The sequence below is a fragment of the Mauremys mutica genome, chromosome 7 (genome assembly GCF_020497125.1).
Source record: "Mauremys mutica isolate MM-2020 ecotype Southern chromosome 7, ASM2049712v1, whole genome shotgun sequence".
NCBI classification, from domain to species: Eukaryota; Metazoa; Chordata; order Testudines; family Geoemydidae; genus Mauremys; species Mauremys mutica.
This window is the reverse complement of record NC_059078.1, coordinates 94,394,881-94,420,410: the sequence shown is the minus strand read 5'-3', so window position 1 is coordinate 94,420,410 and position 25,530 is coordinate 94,394,881. Positions and strand designations below refer to the sequence as shown.

The window sequence follows — 25,530 nt, the reverse complement described above, 5'->3', positions numbered from 1 at the left end:
TGATTTCCAAAATATATTCTAGCAGGATGTTTGGCAACACCCACTTCTCTAAATTGCTGTTACACTGATCTATCACATGGTTTTAGCCTATTCATATGTCTTTGTTTTTAAGAGTGGTTACATCTAGTTGCAATAGCTTCTGTGACCCAAGAACCTCTTAATGCCACCTGGCAAGGGAATATAGAGGGGGACAGGTATCTCCTGATTCTGGTGTATACATTCTGGTTCACCAAATAATATCATGTGAGGTCTCAAATAAAAGCCGGAGTGTCACTGGCTATTAATATCATCATGAAATATATATACAGATACTTTTGCATATATACTGAAAATATATGCTTACAGTCTGTATCAAGGTGTCAGTCACCAGCAGAGGTAAAAAAACATGTTTCCTGTCAGACAGATGTTAATTCACCTGTCTCTCTATTAGCTTACAATGATTAGTTTATATACTAACACAATGGATGCCCTTCTACATACAGAGTCAAATGCTAACCAAAAGATGTGAAATCATCAGGACATAGAAAAAAACAAACCACAGGAGGTTATCCTGGCTAAGAGTAAAGACAATGAACTTTGGGTTATATCTAAGGGGCAAACCAGACACCCCCTTATCCTGTACTTAGGAAGTAAACTGACATCACATTTACAATGATGAAAACAGGACCTTAACCAAACTTGGTTGAAAACTCTGCAGAGGTGAGACTTTGAGTGAGATAAACTTCTTTGGACAGGAGGTTAACCTGTTAGTTAAATTTAGTCTGTAGAAAGTGTATTATGATTTTGTTTTATATGTAACCATTTGTTTCCAGTATTTTTACTTACTGTCTGTTTAATCTTCACTCTTTGATAATAAATCTATTCTTGTTTTTACTGTAAACATATATAAAAGCTGAGACGTAAAGCATAGTATTGATCCTGAGTTGAATCTTACAAGCTGGTGTGCTCTTTTCCTTTGAGAACAGCAGACCTGGTAGTTCTGTTAAGTAGCCAGTGTCAGGCTGGATATCACAGGGAAATGCTTCGAAGGGTCTTGGGGACAGGGGTGAACCTACTGTTAAACTGCAATGCACAGTAAGGGCTGGCATAGCTCAGAAGAGAGTGCTTAACCTCAGGGAACTAACACCCAGCTAAACACAAGAAAGACTTCCTGGCACTGGAGGAAGTGGAACATGGTGACTCACAGGCCTGAGTACCCTAGTAAAATCTTGTTGTACCAGTTTTCATAGTCTATAGACTATTCTAATCATTTGTATTATTTTAAGAATTTTGAAGCACTTATAAAATTTGTGGAGAACATGAACGTGGGAGAGATTGCAAGCACTTTGGAGGACAGGAACAGAAGTCAGAAGGATTTAGATATATTGGAGAATTGGGCTGAAAGCAGCGAGATGAAATTCAGTAAAGACAAGTGCAAAGTATTCATTTAGGAAGGAAAAATCAAATGTGCAGCTACAAAATGGATAATAACTGGCCAGAGTGTGGGGATTATAGAGGATCATAAACTGAATATGAGCCAACAGTATGGTGCAATTGCAAAAAAAGGCAAATATTCTGGGATATCTAACAGGTGTGTCATATGTAAGACATGAGAGATTATTGTTCTACTCAAATCACCTTGGCATTGGCATGTCGCATCTCAGCTGGAGTATTTTGTTTCCTTTTGGGCATCACACTTTATGAAAGATGTGGACAAATTGGAGAGAGAGCCTAGAGGAGAGGAACAAAAATAAGAGATTAGAAAACCTAACCTTATGAGGAGAGGTTGAAAGAACTGGGCATACTTGGTCTAGAGAAGAAAAGGCTAAGGGGCGACGTAACAGATTTCAAATACGTAAAAGGTTGTTATAAACAGAATGGTTGTCAATTGTTTTCCATATTCACTGAGGGTGGGACAAAAAGTAATTGCCTAAGTTCGCAGCAAGAGAAATTCAGGTTAGATATTAGGAATAATTTTCTAATTGTAAGGATAGTTAAGTACTGGAATAGGATGCCAAGGGAGGGCATAGAGTCCCTATCACTGGATGTTTTTAAGAACAAGTTGGACAAACACTTGTCAGGGATGGTCTAAGTATACTTGGTTCTGCTTCAGCTCTGGGAGAGTGGACTCGATAACCCCTTGAGAGCCCTTGCAGTCCCACATTTCTGTGATTTATTGCTTGCATTTTGCTTTGTATTGTACATTTTATTTTGTTGATTATTTAAAGTTAAGTCCGTATGGAGCTGTTAAAATTACAGATTATAATAAACCATAACTTTAAATCTGAACTATTGCAAAGTTTGTACAGTTAATATCTACATCGTGGATCTGAAACTACTCCCTCTGCTTAGATTTCATGTTGCATCTAAAACTGGAAGGGTCTATTTTTCCAGTTCAGATTTCAGTCTGACCAAAATCTTGTGAGTTTCAATCTTCAAGATGGCTGAAATCTTATATCATAGTCGACTACCTTTCAGCTAAAATCTTGTGAAAATATCTTGAGATGAGCATGATTTGTATCAGACTTGTATGTTGTCTCTTTGGTGCTTCTCTAGCTGGAATGCTAAATTCACTCTTTTAAAGAAGCTGCCATAATTCTCACTATAAAACTGCAAAACTGATAAAAACAGGTGATTTACCAAGCTTTTCTTTTTATAAATTATTACTTTAAGGGAAAAAACACATTTGCAGCTTTTCAGGTGTTTGCTAACTTTAAACAATACTTATAATTATTAGTTTATTGCTCAAAATTGTCCTGGGTGCTTGACACAACAAAGGCAGGGTCCCTGCCCTGAAGCATTTACTGTCTAATATCTAGGTACGATACAAAGAGTGAGCATACCGTACAGTAGTATGGAAGGGGTGTGAGAGGATAGGAGCTACATTAGTAAGATCACACAGTTGATGGATGACCATGTAATGATTTTTCTATTTGTATTACCTAGCTTGGGGAGCCCTAGTCATGGACCAGGACCCCATTGTGCCAAGCGCTGTAGAAAAAGAGAACAAACAGAGGTTCCCTGCCCCAGTCAACTTATATTAACTGTTAAAATGACACATACAGAAGATCAAAGTAGTAACTATCTTGAGTATTCAGAAACAAACTTAAAAAGAAAAGTCATATGCATTTGTCTGAATTTAAAAAGCTACTTCTTCATCTCCTATCTAAATATTGCTTCTTTGGGTTTTTTTTTTCTTATGAACATAAAATGCAAACTTATTGTTAAACACCATCTTAATGCCTTTTTTTCTCTCTCTCACTAGAAAGAAGAATATAAATGCAAAAGAGGTGAACCATTTCCTGGACTGGCTACAACATATTGGTATTTGTACAAAGTGTTTAGAAACTTGTCAACTTGCCAAACTGGTTTTTGCTGCACATCTGACAGGATGAACAAGCCAAAGAGAGGCTTTTTGTTGTATTGGAACAATAGTGACTGCTGCCTGGTTTAAAGTAAACTTAAGACTGCATGAATTTGCCTGACGAAATGAAAGAAGTGGCATTCTGGTCACCCAAAGAGGTGGCAAATTGGCTGATGGAGAATGCTGTTCCAGAATACTGTGAACCGTTGGAATTTTACACTGGGCAGGATTTGATCAATCTAACTAAGGAGGATTTTAAGAAGCCACCTTTGTCACGTGTGTCTTCTGACAATGGACAGAGGTTGTTGTACATGATAGAAACTTTAAAAATGGAGCACCACATTGAGGCGCACAAAAATGGGCATGCCAATGGTCACCTCAGCATCAGTACAGCTGTCACCACAAGTGAAAATGATTTCAGCACTAAAATCAAACTGAATGGGATGCCAAATGGATATAGGAAGGAGATGATAAAGATCCCCATGCCAGAGCCAGAGCGTTCCCAGTATCCTATGGAGTGGGGGAAGACTCTCCTGGCTTTTCTTTATGCACTTTTCTGTTTCATCTTTACCACAGTGACGATTTCAGTCGTCCATGAACGAGTGCCTCCCAAGGAGGTGCAGCCTCCCCTACCAGATGCATTTTTTGACCGTTTTAACCGTGTGCAATGGGCCTTTTCTATTTGTGAAATTAATGGCATGATTCTGGTAGGACTCTGGTTAATTCAGTGGCTGCTCTTAAAATACAAGTAAGTAAAATTTTTTGCAATCATGGTGTTTGATATACTAATTGCTTTTGGGAGAAGCAGGGGTTTAAGGTATAAAACTGAAATCTTTGTAGTGTTTTTAAGTGTTCCATTTTCTTGGGGTGATTTTTTTTTAAGTCAGTGTACTCGTGGCAGACTCAGAGAAAAATCTAAGTCTGTATCACATAGTCCATATAAATTTTTTGGAGTGTATATATTTTTTGTTCATAAAGTACAGAAGGAAGCTAATCCTAAATACTGTGGTTAGTATAAATATGCAGGCTTGTCTTTACTTCAGAGTATTGCCCCAAATTCAAGTCCGGGCCACACACAAAAACCATTAACTTTTCAATGTGGGGGTGCTTTTAACTCAAGCTGGGTCACAGCTTGAATTAACACAGCTCAATAGCACAGCTGCTCTTGCAATCATTCTGCATACCTCAAGTGTCCAGTTTGAGAGTGTGCCCACTCACTTGAATTAGGCCAGCTCAAGTCTTGAGAGCTGGAGTTAACTCCATAGTGAAGACATATGCTAAAATGATTATATCACATTTTTAAAAGTGCAAAAGAAGATAAATATAATGAAAAACACACATAAGACACAAACCGTATCGTGAATAAAACCACAGGAATAGTTCCGGGATTTCTGCATCTTAGCTAGCCATTTTAAGATGTATGGGTTTTGTCTTCCATGATTGGAGGAGATAATGTCCACCTTAAACTACCAGTAGATAAACCAGTTTGGTAACTGATTAACATCAGATTTATCTCCTGTTAAGCTCTGTGTAGCAGGGTGGACCCTGCTCCGGCCCTGAGGGCTTTGAAAAGCAGCCTGGCAGGGCTTGAGAGCTGCGGCTGGAGGCTGGGCTAATTGGGAAAGTGGCTGCAGCTGGGGGCCACACCCCAAACTGAGGAGCAGGGCCTTATAAGAGGCAGGGAAGCCAGAGCACAGACAGTCTCTCTCTGCCTTCAGAGAGGGATGGGCCTGGCTGCTTAGAAGCTGAGACTAGATACCTGTGTGAAGCAGGGCTGGGGGACAGGCTGAGGAGCTAGGGAAGCTCCAGCCTGGAAAGCCCCAGGCTGCGGCCTAGCAAAGGGCAAGAGGTACTGGGAGTTGCAGAGGGCAGCCCAGGGGTAGGACAAGGCAGCAGGTCCAAACCCCTATTGCCTGTGATGAGTGGGCTGATACTGCAGTCTGCCCCAGGGTGTGGGGCTAGACCATGACTGTCAGTGGCCACTACTGAGGCACAGTGGGGATAGTAGGGCGGGGGTTCCCCTGGGAGGGGGAGACCCAATTATAGAAAGGGGCACCGGGTCCAGGGAGGGACACGGGGGCCTGCGAACAGGGGGATCACCAGCCTGCCGAGGGCGCTCCAGGGCTGGACTGCGGGAATCCCGAGGCCAACCAGCAGGAGGCACGGCAGGGGTGAGTACCACCCGTTTACACTCTGTCAATAAAGTATTCAAAGCATTGACTTTTACCAGTATCAGGATTTTCATAGCTTGTCACTTTGAAAAGAAAAGAGCAAGAATAAGCATATTTGAGATCCAGAAACCAACTATTAAACATCCAAAAAAGCAGTCTTGATGATCAGCGTTGGACAGAATTGAACATGACATCAGTGGGTGCTCACAGAGTATGGACACTAGTAAAGTGGCGTGTTAAAGCGTGTCATTGAAAGGAATGGAATGCTACATAAACCTGCATGGCCCTTGACTACAGAGTATGTCAGAATTGTCTACATGGGCTTGGCAGAAAAGCCTGAGGGGTGAAAATTGCATGACACTTTTTCATATAATTTGCTTAATAAATCAAAGTGGGTTTGCACAATTTCCCCTTCAAAAAAAAAATCCATAAATTGCCCTATCACTGTATCAGTTAAACCCCCGGCATTCCATGCATCCTACCATCAGTTAATCATTTTTCTCATCCACCCTGCTGCCTGCACATTTCTTCACTTTCCTCTTTTCATACAGTGAAGTAATTCTCCTTTATCCATCTGCATTCTGTTCTGAAAAGGTTTCATATTCTGCCCAACTCCATGATATCTGAGCCACCATAATTATTCTCCTCATTCCCTACAGTCCATCAGTAGTCTCTGCCTTTCCCACCTCCACAGTCCACATGTTCCCTCTACCCCTTCATCTTTTCTCCTAGAGTCTGATGCCTGGCTTATTTTCTCAGCAGTATTTCCCTGTTGGCCGTTCCTGTTTCTTTCTTCAGGCAAACTTAGCGGTATAGGGCTGAGGGAAATGGGCCAGTGATTGAAACTCTCTCTTCCCCAGCCAGCTGCTTAGTACTCTTATCTCCCTCTCTCCAAGCTCCCTTTGTGTGTCTCATAGGAGGAAGACTGGGAGCTGAGGGCACAGTTAGGACAAGACAGGATTGGCCATAGGCATTATTGGTTTGTGGTAGGACCTCTAGCTCCTGGAGTAGTGTGATGAGTTTGGAATCTCAAATTTCATTTAATAAAAAAAAAAACAACCAAGCAAGTTTCTAGAGCTTGTTGCAAAGAAAACCTTGAAAATATGACAAGTATAACTAAAGCCATAATATTTGCTTGGGTCTGCAGACAGCCTGGAACAATAGCTCTGAGTGGCATGAAATATCCATGCATCTCTGGGAGGCAGAGTAGCTGGCAGGAGGGCCAGGCACTGCTTGTTCTATAGGCCTGCAGTATGTACATATATGCAATCAAACAAAAAGTTAGAATGTATGTATAATATTTATATACATTTGCTAGAATAATGTGTGACGATCTGGTCACTACATCACAAAAAAGAGAGAAAAGAAATATAAGGGTTCAGAAATAGGCAATGATTATTAGAGACACTGAGCATGTCTACACTGCAATGAAAGACCCATGGCATGGGCTCACAGGGCTCTGCTGCAAAACTATAAAATTGCAGTATAGAGATTCAGGGTTTCAGAGCCCAGGCTGTAGCTTGAGCCCAAATGTCTACACTGCAGTAACAGCAAAGAGTCGGGTGGCACCTTAAAGACTAACCAATTTATTTGGGCATAAGCTTTCGTGGGTAAAAAACCTCACTTCTTCAGATGCCACCCAACTCCTTGTTATTTTTGTGGATACAGGCTAACATGGCTACCCCCTGATACTTGATACACTGCAGTAAAAATCCCAAAGCCTGAGCCTCATGAGCCCATGTCAAATGACCCAGGCTCTGAGACTCAGTGCTGCCAGTTTTTATTGCAGTGTATGCCTACACTGCAAAGACATACCGTATTGTCCCGAGTATAGGCCGCACTTTTTTCCCCTAATTTAAGTCTTTAAATTAGGGGTGCGGCCTATAATCGGGATCTTGGAAAAAAAAAAACAATAAAAATACTTTAAATCCCAGCCGCGGCGGGGAATCAGAGCGCTCTGGGCTGCCCGCCGCGGCGGGGAATCAGAGCGCTCTGGGCTGCCCGCCGCGGCGGGGAATCAGAGCGCTCTGGGCTGCCCGCCGCGGCGGGGAATCAGAGCGCTCTGGGCTGCCCGCCGCGGCGGGGAATCAGAGCGCTCTGGGCTGCCCGCCGCGGCGGGGAATCAGCGCGCTCTGGGCTGCCCGCCGTGGCGGGGAGCCCAGAGCCCTTTAAATCCCAGCCGCGGCCGGGACTCAGAGGGCTCTGGGCTGCCCGCCGCGGCGGGGAGCTCAGAGCCCTTTAAATCCCAGCCGCGGCGGGGAATCAGAGGGCTCTGGGCTGCCCGCCGCGGTGGGGAGCCCAGAGCCCTTTAAATCCCAGCCGCGGCCGGGACTCAGAGGGCTCTGGGCTGCCCCAGCTGTGTCCCCGCCACCCCCACCGCCGGCCCCGCGTACCTGCCTCCGCCGGCCCTGGCCTCGCGCCGCCCGGCTCCAGCCCCGGCCACATCCCCGCCCCGGCCCCAGGCCCGCCTCCTCCGGCCACGTCCCCGCCTCCCCTGCCACCCGGCTCCACCCCGGCCACGTCCCCGCCTCCCCCGCCGCCCGGCTCCAGCCCCGTGTACCCGCCTCCGCCGGCCCCGGCCTCAGGGCCGCCCGGGGTGGGGGGAAAGGGGGCAATTTGCCCCCGGGCCCAGCAGGGGCCCCCACGAGAGTTTTTCGGGGGCCCCGGAGCGGTGTCCTTCACTCGCTCCGGGGGGCCCGGAAAATTTTTGCGGGGCCAGGCGCAGGAGCTTCTTCTGCTCCTGGTCTTCGCCTGCGGGGGGGGGGGGGTAACCTGGTGAGTTACCGCCCAAGCGGGACCCGCCGCTGAAGTGCAGCCCGGTCTTCGGTGGTAATTCGGCGGCGGGGGGCCCTTCCGTTCCAGGACCCGCCGCCGAAGTGCCCCAAAGACCCGCGGCGGGGCCTCCCGCCGCCGAATTACCGCCGAAGACCGGGCTGCACTTCAGCGGCGGGTCCCGCTTCGGCGGTAATTTGGCGGCGGGGGCGCCCCGCGGTGGGTCTTCGGGACACTTCGGTGGCAGGCCCCAGAATGGAAGGGCCCCCCCCTCCCGCCGAAGACTCTGGGCCCCCGGAATTCTCTGGGCGGCCCTGCCCGGCTGCGCGTCCCCCGGCGCCAGCCCCGGCCGCGGGTCCCCCGGCCGCGCGTCCCCCGCCGCCCGGCGCCGTCGCCCGTCCCCCGGCGCCACATCGCCCGTCCCCGTCCCTGCGTCCCCTGCCGCCCGGCTCCGGACCCGGCACCGCATCCCTTCCCGGCCGCCCTACTCTGGTCGGCCAGCTACCTGGCTCTGGCCGTCCGGCTCCCGCCACATCCTCCAGCTCCGGGCTCCGGCCGCGTAACTCCTGCCCCGGCCCAGCATCCCGGGGCTCCTAGCTCCAGCCGCGGCCGGACTGTAGTGCCGCCAGCCACATCCAGGCAGCGCAGTAAGGGGGCAGGGAGGGGGTGTTGGAGAGAGGACAGGGGAGTTCGGGGTGGGGGGTGGATAGGGGTTGGGGGGGTCAGAGGGCAGGGAACAGGGGGATTGAATAGGGGCAAGGGTCCTGGTGGGGCAGTTAGAAAGGATCAGGGGATGGATGGGGCGGTGGGAGGCAGTCAGGGGCAAGGGTTCCAGGGGCTGTCAGGGGACAAAGAGAAGGGGTGGTTGGATGGGGCAGGGGTCCCTGGGGTGGGGGGAGGTGTCAAGGAACGCGGGGGGTTGGATGGGTCAGGAGTTCGGGGGGGGGCCATGATTCCTAACCCTAAGAACATTTGCTAATGTTGTTGATTGTTGTGCAGGGGAGAGGGTGAGAACTGTTCCCATCAGTCTCCTTGTTATCCATTCCTTTTCCCTTCTTTATTTACAGTATAACTACAAAATAGTTTTCAATATTTCTGAGTATGTAACATATGCCGTCAAAAGCAGGACTACCAAAAGTGTTAAAAGTGTTAAAAATACTGGTACATGTCTTCCTATTCATTACATAAAATACTGTTTTACTGTTCTACTAATGTGTATATTTTCTTTGTTAAAAAAAGTTAAAAATTTAATTTTTTTAAAATAGCACCAAACTTTAAGGGTGCGGCTTATAATCAGGAGCGGCCTATACTCGGAACAATACGGTACATGTGAGGCAAGTTGAAAATTAGGACTGTTCAGTTAAGAGAAGATGGTCAAGTGAATGGAGAGGGACATGAACAATACATAATACATGAACAAGGACAACTTGCAATTAAATTGAAAGGCAATCAGTTTAAAACTGATTAAAATAAATATTTTAATACATAGTGAATATTTGCATGTGGAACTCATTGCCCCAAGATATGATTGAAACCAAGATCTCTGCAAAATTCAAAAAAAGCATTATACATTTCTATATAAAATGAGAACATCTGCAGTTATGCCAGATAGGTTAAAAAATAACAGATATGAACCACTAACACTAAAAAATGATAGATATGAACCACTAACATGGTGAAAAAGAAGCTTTATCTGTGGGCAGATTATTCCATAGTTGTCCATTGCAGAGTTTCTTGAAGCTTCCTCTGAAATGTCTGGGTACTTGACCACTGACAGAGACAGGAAAACAGACATGGCAATAACTGATTTGCTAGGGTATTTCCTGTGTTCCTAGTAGGAGTACAGTTCCAGGAAAGTTTACACGGATTAATCTGAGCAACTCCAATTTAAAGAGACACTGACAAATTTGAATTTTAATCTTTTTTTTTAAATCAGACTTTTGACAGAGTACCCTTTAAATGGCGTAATTTTCCAGCTTTTCTGCTGACATATGTAAAGGTCTTTCCAACACTAGAGGGTGGGTGGGCAGGAGAATGACTTCCAGATGTTCTTAAGCATTACACTGAACAAAATATGGGTGCGTAGAAAATTCAGTGCAATAAAATTTTACTCAGCCGCTAGTATGGGAGGAATTTTCTCCACCCATTCCTCTGTTTTGCTATTCTGCTCTTTGGTGTCAGTGGTGGCATTTGTATGAATAGTTAATTGTTTCCCTTAGAAACAAAACTACCGTATATTCAGACTTCTAGCTCTTGAAGCAATGCACCGTTTTAAAGAGTACTACAGTATCATTCAAAAGGCTCTTTTGCTATCTTCTTCAAGAAAATGAATTAGAGCTGTTAACTAGCAGGATAGACTTCAACTTCTTTTCAGGAGGATCTGCTATTTTAAAAAATATTCTCCAAAATACTATGAATCCCTTCATCTAATGCCGAATTTCCAAGATGCTCATGCAGGCTGTGCACAAGTACCTGCTTCATATTCGCCGATTATATTTCTGTATACTATATGTTGAACAGAATAAAATATGATCAGGAGTTGCCCTTCTAGTGAGAGAAGTGAGCTATGGACTGTTTTATAGCTTGTTTATACATTTACAAAAGACATAGTCAAGAATAGCTCTCAATTCTGCTTTTGAGTGGCTCCATGGAGTGTCTCTGTTCATTTTATAGGTCTTAAAGTGATTGTGCCAGTCTCATTCATATTTCCTTTTTTTGAAAGGGTGAGGGAGAAGGAGCTATGGTACAAAATGTGGGTACAGATCAGTATGAGTATCAACTGCCCCAAAGTCCCTATCAGCTAGCTAGCCTAAGGAGGAGAGAGAACTCTATACTTGAGACCTCCCACATCCTGCCTGGGGTCCAGGAACAATTCCCATTTTCTGGTTGTCTCCTGTGGCCTTACAGATCAAAAGTTTCTACACTTCCAGAAAATGAAAGGATGAATTTTCCTTGTATTGCCTCCCTAAATGTTACTTTCTTTCCATGCATATTTGTGATGACTCACAAATCAACCAGTGCCTTGCTACCCCCAGTCATTGCCTGGGATGGTAATGTGTCAAGTAATTACACTTGATCTGTTGCCAAGTTGTTTGCAGTTTAAACCTGCTCTGGTTTAAACCTACTCTTGCTGAACAGCTACCATGCCCAGCATGGACATGACAAAAAGTTGAAAATGTGGGTGATGAGAGGTGTATAGATGCTATAATTTGATGATTATTAATGGATATGTCTGTGAAGGAAAATAAGGACAAATCTTTGGCCCTGATGGAAATGTATTATATTGGATGGATGGACTTATTTCTTGAAGATCAGAATGGAAAAATAGAGTTTAAAAGAAGTGGGGTTTTCCTATGTTTTTAGGCTACAATAAAAAACTTGGGATTTTGGTACAAGTCTTTTTTTTAGTTATGCTGTTTTCCTAGGAAACTTTTGAAACATTATGGTGTTTCAAACTCTAGTATACTTCCATCTCTCTGTGTGGTATTGGGCATATTATTAAGTTTTCTGCTCTATTGCTGGTAACAAAAAAATACATTTATGCCCCCCATAATGATTTGATTGAGCAATCTTTCCTTTTGACACTTTATCCATTTAATATACTATTTTATACTTGAAACTCCATTACATTTCCAGTGAGTGCTGTGTTCCTAAAAGAACAGCATATAGTGCCCCATTTTATGTTGTAAATTGCCTGAGCCCCATTTATTCTTACAATTGTTTCTGAAACTAGTAAATTACCAAATCATTTCTGCATATGTACAAAGGAAGGTGTGGGGGAGAGATTTAACACAGTCTTGTTCTTCAGCTTTGTTTGTGGGTATTTGTAACATACCAGGGTATGATCCAGACCAGCGGGGGACTGTCACCCCTGCCATGTAACCTGGGGTGCCTTGCAGTGCCTAGTAGTTGTAACTTCCAAACTGGACTGCCCACAACCAGCCACCAGCATGCAGGCCACTCTCAGATGTGTTTGTATAACTTCAGCCTGCCACTCACATCTTGGTTATACTGCAGGGTATACACTATAATATACATTAGCCTCTTATCTTAAATAGTTACCCAGACACTTCAGCTTAAACACATTGGGTTATATAAAACAACAAAACAAGTTTATTAACTACAAAGAGAGAGATTTTAAGTTGAGGAGTAGTAGTAATGCGGCTTAACATTCAGAAATGGTTACAAGAAAAACAAAGCTAAAACAATTTCTAGTTCCTAACTTAACAAACCATATTAGATTCAAGCAAAATTTCTCACCACATGCTTCCAGCAAGATTACTGACCAAACCCTTTCAGGTCAGGAAGCCCCCTCTCACCTCCCTGAGAGTCCAATGGCTATTTCCTTTGTTGTCTTAGGTGCATAGAATGTGACGGGCAGAGAGGTTGGGGGTGCCTGGGAGTGTTTGTGCTTCCCTTATAGTTTCAGGTCCCCTATTTGAAAAACATTTTCAGCTGAGTACCAGTAGATAAAGAGTCTGCGGGGAAGGACATTCTTGGCTGGCTTCTTTTCCCCCACCTGTTTGAGCTTCCTTTATTTCCCCTTCCTGCTTGCTGACTCTGTTTACTGCTTAAATGCAAATTAAGGCACACATATATTCCTTTGTTTAGGACAGACCTGTTTGCTGACTTCTGCCAGGGTAAGGCTGTTGGGTTTGGAATGTGTTAATAACATCATTATGGGAAATCGTATAACAACATATGATGTTGCCATGCATATTTTATCAGGACAGTACTGTCCAACAAATTGAGTTTTCTAATGATACCTCAGAAGGCACATCTTGTACAAAGATTATTACAGTAGGGTGTAAGGTGTGAATACAGGGGTGTATTCTGTCACAGTATTAGCTTCTGATAGCACAGTACAGTTAACACTGGTTCAAAATAATTCCATGTATTGTCACAGAACTTTAAATGAAAATCTAGCAAGCATAGTAGTACTGATTTCTGAATCACTTTGTCCTATAAATGAAGACAACCCCCCCCCACACCCACACACTATAATTTATTTTCTTTGAATATGTGTCAGTGTCGAGCTTACTGTGCATATGCATGTGCACAAGATTAGGGTTTTTTTGAAATAGCAGTGCCAAATATAGGGCCGATACCATCCCTTGGTGCTGCCCTTTGATAAGGAAATATATTCCACCTCGCCATTGCTGACATATTCCTTCTTACTGGCTTAGAACAGAGATTCCATTCCTTGGGTGTTGTAGAATGACCACCAAGGAGTGCATTGGGAACCCCCAGTCAGAGAGCCACCCCAGCTGGAGCAGGAGTGGCACTGGAGCAGCTCACCCCAACCTGACCAGTACCTGTACAATATGCCAATGTGGCCACACTAGCCTTGCAGAGGACCATCTTCCCACATGTCACAAAGCATATCACCCTCTCCAAAGGAGATCATGCTCCTCAGTGGGTTCACACCAGAACTGTATGTGGTTCCATAAGAATAAGAGGTGTGTGACACAGAGGCCAGTTGGCAAAGGGTCTTTTGTTCTTTACCAATAATTCTTTGCCAAACCCAACTTGCAGGATATTTATCCATAAGGGGTAACATGTAAGATATCTACATGAAGTACATAACTTGTCAAGATTCATAATTATTGAGATGTATGTATAGGTAATATTTTAAGGAATAATGTACCTATATTGAAAGTATGCATTGTGGTCTTAGAGTAAAAATTAGTCACCACTGAGTAATATATCTCAGGGGTGGCCCATTCAAGGAGGAGGTAGTTGTCACCTCTCCCTGGATAGCCGATGATGTAATTCAAGGCTCTGTTAACTAGAGTTGCTCCATCCCAAGACTACCAAAGGAAAACTATCAGAAACAATTGCAAAGAGATAAAACCACTTGGAAGTAAAAAAAGAAACATTACAACAGACTGGGGTTCGCCCTGTCTATAAATAAAGATAATAGACCGTTTCACTATAGCACAGAATGCGGCGACACACTCTGAATCCATTCACAGAGAAAACATCTTGTGGCATGGAGGTGTTTTCCTGAAAGTTTGGTTCCTGATTCCTATAAAGCCATCAGCTCTGCAACAAACTGATCTTGGGGTGAGGTGGGAAGGACCTACTTAATTAGATAGGAAAGGTAACTATTGTTAAGTATAGGCTGTAGTTCACATTTTACTATTTTGTTTTGTTTGAGGACAACACAAGATATCTCACTCTATCGCACTGAACATCAAGGCCAACTCCACCCCAGCTCAAACAACATCCTCTGCCTGCTTCTGAGATCTGCCAGGCAGCAATGTGGAGTAACCCACTGACCTTTATCAAGCATTATGCATTGAATCTAAGGGCTAGATCAGATGCCAAATTCAGGAGACCACTACTACAATCACTGTTCAACTCTTAGACCTAACTCTAGAGAGTGTCAGCTTAGAGAGACAAGGTGGATGAGGTAATATTTTTTTATTGGACCAACTTCTGTTGGTAAGAGAGAGAAACTTTCAAGGAAGAGCTCTGTGTAGCTCTAACGCTTGTTTCTCTCACCAGCAGAAGTTGGTCCAATAAAAGATATTACCTCACCCACTTTGTAATATCCTTGTGCCGACATGGCTACAATACTGCATCTAGCTGGCACTACTCATTCTCATTATCCTAAGCGGATTCTGTTTACCAGTCACGAACAGTGGATCCACAGAGAAAAGACTCAAGAGAAAAGTTACATTCGCTATAGTAACTGTGGTTCTTCAAACTTTTTGTTCAGTGTGAATCCCACAACCTACCTTCCATCTCCACTTTCGGAGTCTTTAGCTATCACAACTTTTGAATGGTGAGGGAACTGAGGCAGGGTTCCCTCTTTGCCCTTTTGACCTCAAAGAGGAGCACAAGGAGGCACAAAATCTGATTTTGTGTGCATGAGGCTCATGTGCACCTATAGTGTGGGCTGCACATTGATTGCAACATCTTGATGAACCCCACAGTTCTTTGAGTTGACTGCCTCCTAGATTTGTGGCTAAATTTTTCTCCCTATAGAAACATAACTAATTGAGCATTTTAGAGAGAGAAGATTCTGAGAGCTATGTTATGAGTTTAAAAACCAGGCATTTGGGTAAATATTCCAAACCATTATATGCTCAATCAAGTGATTGGGCTTTTAACAAGGAGACCAGAAATCTTTGACATCATAAGTAGGATATTTATAATACAACTTCCTTCATTGCCTTTTACCTTTATAGCTGTTAATAATTAAAAGAGAGTTTGTATTATTCTCAGGTAAACTATCAGAGGTAATCCCTGATCTTCTGAGATGACAGAGTAACCATGGAGACAACGAAAAAAGCATTCATAGGCATAATTATTCCACTGGATAGTGAAGATAACTGGGAAGTCACTGATATACTATAGGTTGTATGTTAATATATCAAATGACATTTTGACTAGTTCCTTAAACCTTATCTCCATTTTTGTACGGGCAAGGTGAGGCACTGAAGTTCAGGGTCCAGCTCAGGAAAGCATCCCTTTTTAGGGAAGTTAAGCATGTGTTTAAATGCTTTGCTGAATCAGAGCCTTGCTCAAAGCTATGTAGAGAGTTGGTGCCAGAAAATGTGTTGGGGTTCCAAGTTTCCTGATGATTTCTCTAACAACTAGAAAATCATGCTTCTCCATGAATAAGTTATTCCTTTAACTTTAGTAAACCATAGTAAATAGATTTAATCCTAAATATGTTTAACAAGAAGATTTATCTGAGATAATCTAATTTGACTAGTTTTTGTTTTCTCAACAATACTGCGGTGGCATATGAATAAGATACTTAGCCAAGGGGCTTAATTCTTAGCTTTTATGTAATATATAATGATATAAAAATGGAAAATTAATATAGAACTTTGAGGATATTTTTGGCCAACATTAATAGTATTTAGTCACTCTATACTATCATTAACTCGTTAACTGGTAATTAAGTCTCTGAAAATGTTGCTCATTAGAGCTTCAAACCTGAACCATCCTGAATTTAATATTGACATTTCTGTTCATAAATCCAAGAAATGTAAATTAATTTAGCTTGGGGTTTTTTGTTTTTAAAGAGCAAATTGTGCCCACTAGTGATACATACGTCGATAGCATTATATGAGTGGATTCTGTTCTATTGTGTGTAGATTTGTGTACTTACTTCATCGCCATAGTATTTGTGTGCCTGCCAGTAGTGCTTTAAGCATTGTAACTAATGTCTGTCATGTGTTTGTTCTCTTATGCTCTTCCCAAGGAGAAATGTGTGTGCAGTGGAGTATTTTTTTTCATATATGCATAAAATATGTTGACTTTTCAGGCTAGATTTCCAGTGAGATTTACAGTACCATTCACAGTACCATTTACAAAAACAGTGGTGGTGCTGCCCCCCTTATGCCCAATAGCCCAGTGCCCTAACCATTGGAGCTATGGAGTCATTCTCTCTATCCCAATAAATATGTAAGTATTTTGTATAAAGTGCGACAGTTTCAACAGGAGAGAGACCCTCCTCGGAATAGCCAATAGCCTGGTGCTTAGCGTATCTGGGGGAGTGGGGAGACCTAGGTTCAAGTCCCAGCTCCAGAGTGGCGATTGGAATCTCTTTCTTTCACATCCCAGGTGAATGCCCTAATCACTGAACTACAGCATATCAAGGGTTTTGTGAATCTAGTCTTCATTTCTTTTGCTTTTATTAAAAATACTCCAAATTAAACATTTTGTTCAACCCTAAATTAAAGTTTTCAGACTTCTTCAATTCATTGAAAATGCTAAAAAAAAAAAAAAAAAAAAGGCTTCTATTCAACCGGAGCCACATTTATTTTTTTTCCAGAACTATTAGCAAACCAAAAAATGAATTGGCACAGCTCTACTCAGTATGAAGAAGGTTGCAGAATCCACCAGTAATTTAAACTATCTACATACAATGCATAGAAACCATTACACTCTAGTGTAGGGGTCGGCAACCTCTGGCACACGGCTCGCCAGGGTAAGCACCCTGGCGGGCCGGGCCAGTTTGTTTACCTGCCGTGTCGGCAGGTTCGGCTGACCGCGGCTCCCACTGGCCACGGTTCACCGTCCCAGGCCAATGGGGGCGGCGGGAAGCGGCGTGGCCGAGGGATCTGCTGGCTGCAGCTTCTCACCACCCCCATTGGCCTGGGATGGAGAACTGCGGCCAGTAGGAGCCGCAGTCGGCCGAACCTGCCAACGTGGCAGGTAAACAAACTGGCCCGGCCCGCCAGGGTGCTTACCCTGGCGAGCCGTGTGCCAGAGGTTGCCGACCCTTGCTCTAGTGCAGCTCCTCATAGTTGGGTCTCAGAAGTATATTACAAGTTAGTAGCCATTTGTTAATTAGTGATCTTAAAAGTATTGTCTGAGTCTCTCTCCTTTTGGTGTGCTATAATGTTATAAATAGTTGCAGCAACGTTGTCAGCATTTGCAGCATTAGAAAAACAGTGGTATTCAATTTTTACTTCACATTTGCCTTTTACCATTTATTCTGTCTTTACCCCAGAGTCTGCTAAACCAGTTAGTTTAAATAGAACTGAAATCAGAGAGCCATATATAGTTTAATAAAAGGGATGTTCAGCCTTGAGTAGAACATCTTTGCTTCTTAGTGAAATTGATCTCTCTAATGGAATAATGCCATTATCCTAGCTTGCAATAGTTACATCCATGGAGATATAGTCTGATAGTATAACCTTAAGCCTTCTTAGTGTATTGCTGTTTGCAAAAATATTTACTGTTTCAAGAGGAAGTAATCGTTCTTTGTCTGAAACATATATGTACACACAATATATTGTTTGAAATCTTTCCCTCAAAGCAGTAAAACTCTTTCATAATATTGATCTAGCATTGTTAAGTCATGCTGTAGTCAGATCAATAATACTGCAACTAATTGACTCTGCCAAAAGCCATTAAAAATCAAATTGTCAGCCATTTGTGAGTTTCAGGAGAGCTCAGTTTGCTACTGGTTGTTTTGAAACTTTACTTATTTAAAAAGTATTAGATGTGTTTCTGTCTGGATTAAGTGCTTTTAAACAATGAAATTTGAAAGCAGTCACAAGTAAATACTTTAGGAATCCTTACTTAAGTACATAGTTTTTACTTTAACAGACAGTTTTAGGGAAGGAGAGCAGCAAGAGTGGGAAGGGATAATTTTTCAATATTTTTACTATAGATCCTTCTTGCAGACAGCTTCTCTTAAAGTATTCTATGGGAAGTGAGATAAATTATAGAGTAACGTACCTGGGGCCTTGTATGGCAAGTAGAGATAGTATGGGGAAAAGGATAATGTTTGACCTTACCCATGCATTCTACTTTTAGCTGGATAAGAAACTGCAAGCTTAGCTTGCCATCATTTCCTCAGTTTTAAATGCTGATTATTTTACAAAAGCAAAAGCAACATAACGTAAGTAACAAGGTTGTATCAGTTCTTCACAGATTCCTTCTATCTTAAATTTCTTTCCTCTACTCTTTATCAGTTGTTTTTGAGACTATCTGAGTGATTCTCTTACTCAGCACAGTGGGGCTTTAATCCTGATGGATCATATATATGCTTGCCAATATTTAATATTAGTGCTATTGTTGTTATAGTTAATACTACTATAATTACATTGAAAGTCGGCAGCAGAAGCCTAAGTGGGCCAAATTTTGGGCTCAACCTGTAATCTAAAATTATGCTTGTATTTTGTGTGCAGTTGGTATTTGCAAAGCCTGCATTTCATGTTTAACATGAATTTGCACTTGTGCATTCAAATTAGGGTGGCAGCTAATGATCAGGTTTTCACACTCAAACTTGCAGGTGTAATTATAGAAGTAAATTTTAAAACATGTGACTGATTGTGTTTTCATGAGGCCTCTGTGGATCCATGGTATTTAAATCTCCAGTTCTTCAAATGCTGGTTCCTATATGTATTCCTCATGTGGGTACACATGTGCAGCATGCACCTGAGTTCAGAGATTTTAACAAGCAGTGTCTGTTGGTCCACATATGCGCAGTTGGTCTCCTCATGCTTCTGAGCAAGAGTAGAAGAGGCAGTATAGGTTGATGCCCCCTCAGTTCCTTACTGCTGCATGGTCCAGAATCAGAATTCAATGTCCTCTCTTTCTTCAGCTTTCAGAGATCCTACAGATAAAATAGTATATAGTTATTCTTTATAGATTAGTACAGCTATAATTTTAGTGTAGTTTGTGTACTTTGCTTCCCAGGACCGGGGACTACTTCTCTGCAGTCTGGGTTTATGCCCAAAGTCCCAGACTTCAAAAACTGCATCTCCTGCACTAGATCCTTCTCTGTCAGTGACGAACACCAATGCTGTCTCTACTGTCTGAGTGAGACACACATTTCTTCTGTGTTCGTCGATCATTTCTACCAATAAATTGCAAACCCTGTGAGCTTCACCTTAGGAAACCCTTAATGGAGAAGGCCCTGAGACCCCTCTGATCTGGGCCAGGGAGACCCTCCTGTACAACAGCCTCAATAAATGAGCACATGCCTAGGAGCAGAGCCTTAACATAAGAACATAAGAACGGCCGTACCGGGTCAGACCAAAGGTCCATCTAGCCCAGTATCTGTCTACCGACAGTGGCCAATGCCAGGTGCCCCAGAGGGAGTGAACCTAACAGGCAATGATCAAGTGATCTCTCTCCTGCCATCCGTCTCCATCCTCTGACGAACAGAGGCTAGGGACACCGTTCTTACCCATCCTAGCTAATAGCCATTTATGGACTTAGCCACCATGAATTTATCCAGTCCCCTTTTAAACATTGTTATAGTCCTAGCCTTCACAACCTCCTCAGGTAAGGAGTTCCACAAGTTGACTGTGCGCTGCGTGAAGAAGAACTTCCTTTTATTTGTTTTAAACCTGCTGCCTATTAATTTCATTTGGTGACCCCTAGTTCTTGTATTATGGGAATAAGTAAATAGCTTTTCCTTATCCACTTTCTCCACATCACTCATGATTTTATATACCTCTATCATATCCCTCCTTAGTCTCCTCTTTTCCAAGCTGAAAAGTCCTAGCCTCTTTAATCTTTCCTCGTATGGGACCCTCTCCAAACCTCTAATCATTTTAGTTGCCCTTTTCTGAACCTTTTCTAGTGCTAGAATATCTTTTTTGAGGTGAGGAGACCACATCTGTACACAGTATTCGAGATGTGGGCGTACCATGGATCTGCATAAGGGCAATAATATATTCTCAGTCTTATTCTCTATCCCCTTCTTAATGATTCCTAACATCCTGTTTGCTTTTTTGACCGCCTCTGCACACTGCATGGACATCTTCAGAGAACTATCCACGATGACTCCAAGATCTTTTTCCTGACTCGTTGTAGCTAAATTAACCCCCATCATGTTGTATGTATAGTTGAGGTTATTTTTTTCCAATGTGCATTACGTTACATTTATCCACATTAAACTTCATTTGCCATTTTGTTGCCCAATCACTTAGTTTTGTGAGATCTTTTTGAAGTTCCTCACAATCTGCTTTGGTCTTAACTATCTTGAGTAGTTTAGTATCATCTGCAAGCTTTGCCACCTCACTGTTTACCCCTTTCTCCAGATCATTTATTAATAAATTGAATAGGATTGGTCCTAGGACTGACCCTTGGGGAACACCACTAGTTACCCCTCTCCATTCTGAGAATTTACCATTTATTCCTACCCTTTGTTCCCTGTCCTTTAACCAGTTCTCAATCCATGAAAGGACCTTCCCTTTTATCCCATGGCAGCTTAATTTACATAAGAGCCTTTGGTGAGGGACCTTGTCAAAGGCTTTCTAGAAGTCTAAGTACACTATGTCCACCGGATCCCCCTTGTCCACATGTTTGTTGACCCCTTCAAAGAACTCTAATAGATTAGTAAGACACGATTTCCCTTTACAGAAACCATGTTGACTATTGCTCAACAGTTTGTTTTTCTATGTGTCTGACAATTTTATTCTTAACTATTGTTTCGACTAATTTGCCCGGTACCGACCTTAGACTTACCGGTCTGTAATTGCCAGGATCACCTCTAGAGCCCTTTTTAAATATTGGCATTACATTAGCTAACTTCCAGTCATTGGGTACCGAGGCCGATTTAAAGGACAGGTTACTGACCTTAGTTAATAGTTCTGCAACTTCACATTTGAGTTCTTTCAGAACTCTTGGGTGAATGTCATCTGGTCCCGGTGACTTGTTAATGTTGAGTTTATCAATTAATTCCAAAACCTCCTCTAGTGACACTTCAATCTGTGACAGTTCCTCAGATTTGTCACCTACAAAAGCCAGCTCAGGTTGGGGAATCTCCCTAACATCCTCAGCCGTGAAGACTGAAGCAAAGAATCCATTTAGTTTCTCCGCAATGACTTTATCGTCTTTAAGCGCTCCTTTTGTATTTTGATCGTCAAGGGGCCCCACTGGTTGTTTAGCAGGCTTCCTGCTTCTGATGTACTTAAAAAACATTTTGTTATCACCTTTTGAGTTTTTGGCTAGCCGTTCTTCAAACTCCTCTTTGGCTTTTCTTATTACACTCTTGCACTTAAGTTGGCAGTGTTTGTGCTCCTTTCTATTTGCCTCACTAGGATATGACTTCCACTTTTTAAAGGAAGTCTTTTTATTTCTCACTGCTTCTTTTACATGGTTGTTAAGCCACGGTGGCTCTTTTTTAGTTCTTTTACTGTTTTTCTTAATTTGGGGTATACATTGAAGTTGGGCCTCTATTATGGTGTCTTTAAAAAGGGCTCATGCAACTTGCAGTGATTTCACTTTAGTCACTGTACCTTTTAACTTTTGTCTAACTAACCCCCTCATTTTTGTATAGTTCCCGCTTTTGAAATTAAATGCCACAGTGTTGGACAGTTGAGGTGTACTTCCCACCACAGGGATGTTGAATGCTATTGTATTATGGTCACTATTTCCAAGCGGTCCTGCTATAGTTACCGCTTGGACCAGCTCCTGCGCTCCACTCAGGATTAAATCTAGAGTTGCCTCTCCCCTTGTGGGTTCCCGTACCAGCTGCTCCATGAAGCAGTCATTTAAGGTATCGAGAAATTTTATCTCTGCATTTCATCCTGAAGTGAAATGTTCCCAGTCAATATGGGGATAATTGAAATCCCCCACTATTATCGGGTTCTTAATTTTGATAGCCTCTCTAATTTCCCTTAGCATTTCATCATCACTATTACTGTCCTGGTCAGGTGGTCGATAATAGATCCCTAATGTTATATTTTTATTAGAGCATGAAATTTCTATCCATAGAGATTCTATGGAACATGTGTATTCGCTTAAGATTTTTACTTCATTTGAATCTAAACTTTCTTTCACATATAGTGCCACTCCTCCCCCTGCACGACCTGTTCTGTCCTTCCGATATATTTTGTACCCCGGAATGATTGTGTCCCATTGATTGCTCTCAGTCCACCAGGTTTCTGTGATGCCTATTATATCAATATCCTCCTTTATCACAAGGCACTCTAGTTCACCCATCTTATTACTTAGACTTCTGGCATTTGTGTACAAGCACTTTAAAAACTTGTCCCTGTTTATTAGCCTGTCTTTTTCTGATGTGCCAGTTTCTTTTTTGTGTGACTGTTTATCATCTGATCCGGCCCTTACATTATACTCTTCAATCCTCTGCTCCTGACTATAACCTGGAGATTCTCTATCATCAGAGAAAAGTCTGTGTCCGACTAAGAAAAGTCTGTGTCCGATCCACACGCTCCTCTGCAGCAGTCGGCTTTCCCCCATCTCCTAGTTTAAAAACTGCTCTACAACCTTTAATGTTTAGTGCGAGCAGTCTGGTTCCACTTTGGTTTAGGTGGAGCCCATCTCTCCTGTATAAGCTTCTCCCATCCCAGAAGTTTCCCCAGTTCCTAATGAACATGAACCCCTCCTCTCTACACCATTGTCTCATCCACGCATTGAGACTCTGAAGCTCTGCCTGCCTACCTGGCCCTGTGTGTGGAACTGGGAGCATTTCTGAGAATGCCACCATAGAGGTCCTGGATTTCAGTCTCTTCCCTAGCAGCCTAAATTTGGCTTCCAGGACATCTCTCCTACCCTTCCCTATGTCATTGGTACCTACATGTACCACGACCAGTGGCTCCTCCCCAGCACTACACATAAGTCTATCTAGATGCCTCGAGAGATCCACAACCTTCGCACCAGGCAGGCAAGTCACCATACGGTTCTCCCGGTCATCACAAACCCAGCTATCTACATTTCTAATAATCGAATCTCCCATTACTAACACCTGCCTTTTCCTAGAAACTGGAGTTCCCTCCCCCGGAGAGGCAACCTCAGTGCGAGAGGCAACCCCAGCACCATCTGGAAGGAGGGTCCCAACTACGGGAAGGTTTCCCTCTGCTCCCATTGACTGTTCTGCTTCCCTGGGCCGTTCTTCCTCCTCAACAGCACAGGGGCTGTCTGAGCGGAGGTGGGACAATTCTACAGTGTCCGGAAAGCCTCATCAACATACCTCTCTGCCTCTCTTAGCTCCTCCAGTTCCGCCACCCTGGCCTCCAAAGTCCATACATGGTCTCTGAGGGCCAGGAGCTCCTTGCACCGACTGCACACATATGCTACCTGCCCACAGGGCAGGTAATCATACATGCAACACTCAGCGCAATAAACTGGATAGCCCCCACTCCGCTGCTGGGCTTCTGCCTGCATTGTCTCCTAGTTAATGGAAGGGTGGTTTACAGAAAGGGGTTTTGAAATGTGGTTCGGTTTATAGGTTTCGGGGGACTACAGGGAAGGAGTTAGGGCTGGCGAGGGACTCCCACTCCCTTCCCACTCCTCTTCCAAACTCCCTTGCAAAACTCCCTGTTAGCAGCCCCTGGTCGCTTGTGTGCGGCTTTATAAAGCCCTGGCCTGAGTGAATGCCCTGCCCACTGATTAAGGCTCAGCCAATTACCAGAGGCTTCGAGCTTTCAAACCTGCCTCCAACTGCCAGCCAGAGCCACACGGTCCTTCAAACAAACAAACAAACAGACTGACAAACACAAGCTCAGCACTCAGCAGGTAACCCCCAAACACAAACAAACACACACTACAGACAGTCACTTACCCCACAGATGCTGTATTTGCTCCTCCTTCACCTGGAGAACTCCCTTGCGAAACTCCCTGTTAGCAGCCCCTGTTCGCAAAGACTTCAGTTTCAAATTCCAAAGACTCTTCCTTCAGGGCTTCCCATGAGAATGAAGGGCATTCTTATAGGCACAAGGACAGATCCCTGTCAAGGACTGTCCATAAGAAATGCACTCCTTCCCTGAGCCCATCGAGACTGGGTGAGCCTTCTAAAGGAAGAAAAGTTGGTGGCAAAAAGAGCTCTTCAGGTTGAAGCTGATGCAACAGATACAGCATCCAGAAGCTTGACCACTGGTGTTTTTATGAGGAGGGAGATTCTTGGTTACAATCCTTAGGCTTTCCCAGGGAAGTGAAGAATACTATGCAGGCCCTTCCCTTTGATGAGTCAAACCTGTTTAATGAGAAAATGAATGACTCTTCATTCATTAAAAGACTTGAGGTCTACCCTCCACTCCCTATCTGTATTCCGCTACCTGCCTTCCATCCCCTCTGCTTCTGGTCTGGTTGGATTCACTGTGAGAAGAGAAACTGAGGGGACGTCAACCAGCACTACCTTTTATATCCTCACTCAGAAGCACAAGGAGACCTACTGCACATATGAGGACCAGTGGACACCGCTCGTTAAAATGTCCAGACTCGGATGCATGCTCATGCATATCCTTGTGTTGAATACAGATACGGACCACATATCTCAGAGAACTTCCAATATTAGTAAATAACTTCCATTTGTCATTGGTTGGTCTAATTCAGCTTTGTAATAATTGTATTTCTGTATTTTAGATTGCTGATTCTCTTTCATGAGTAGCATTTTTAATGTATATGAATAAATCAAATACGATTGCTCCTTTTGGAAGATAATTCCCTGTTTGTAGATGCAGAGATACTTTGCAGAGATTAAAGGAATTCAGCCTTTGGCTTGAAACCTATGTTAGTTTTGGACTGGCTTTGTTTGCTACCTTTAAACTACAAATTATTTGTATTTATAAGGAATGGTGGTAGGAAGGGATCATAGGTTAGTGTTTAGAACTCAGGACTAAAAGGCAGAAATTTGGGGTTTATTCTTAATTCCGCCACTGAGTTGCTTTGTAATCTTAATTGCATTCTGTGCCTGTTTTGCACCTGTAAAATGAGAGATCAAAGTTTTTTAATATTCTTAGATGAAAGCTGATGTAGATGCATAAAGCATTATTAAGCTTGAGCTTGAATTGTCAA

The 25,530-nt window shown here is 43.1% G+C and overlaps 1 protein-coding gene across 4 annotated transcripts in view; it reads left to right on the top strand.

The window, feature by feature from the left end:
• The window catches only part of SGMS1 (sphingomyelin synthase 1), a 197,990-nt gene that overhangs the window by 155,851 nt on the left and 16,609 nt on the right, over positions 1-25,530 (top strand). For all 4 annotated transcript variants that reach the window (XM_045024090.1, XM_045024087.1, XM_045024089.1 and 1 more), the window contains one exon: positions 3,245-4,091. In XM_045024090.1, coding sequence (XP_044880025.1) covers positions 3,451-4,091 — 641 coding nt within the window. In that variant the 5' untranslated portion in view covers positions 3,245-3,450. The remainder of the gene's footprint in view (positions 1-3,244; positions 4,092-25,530) is intronic.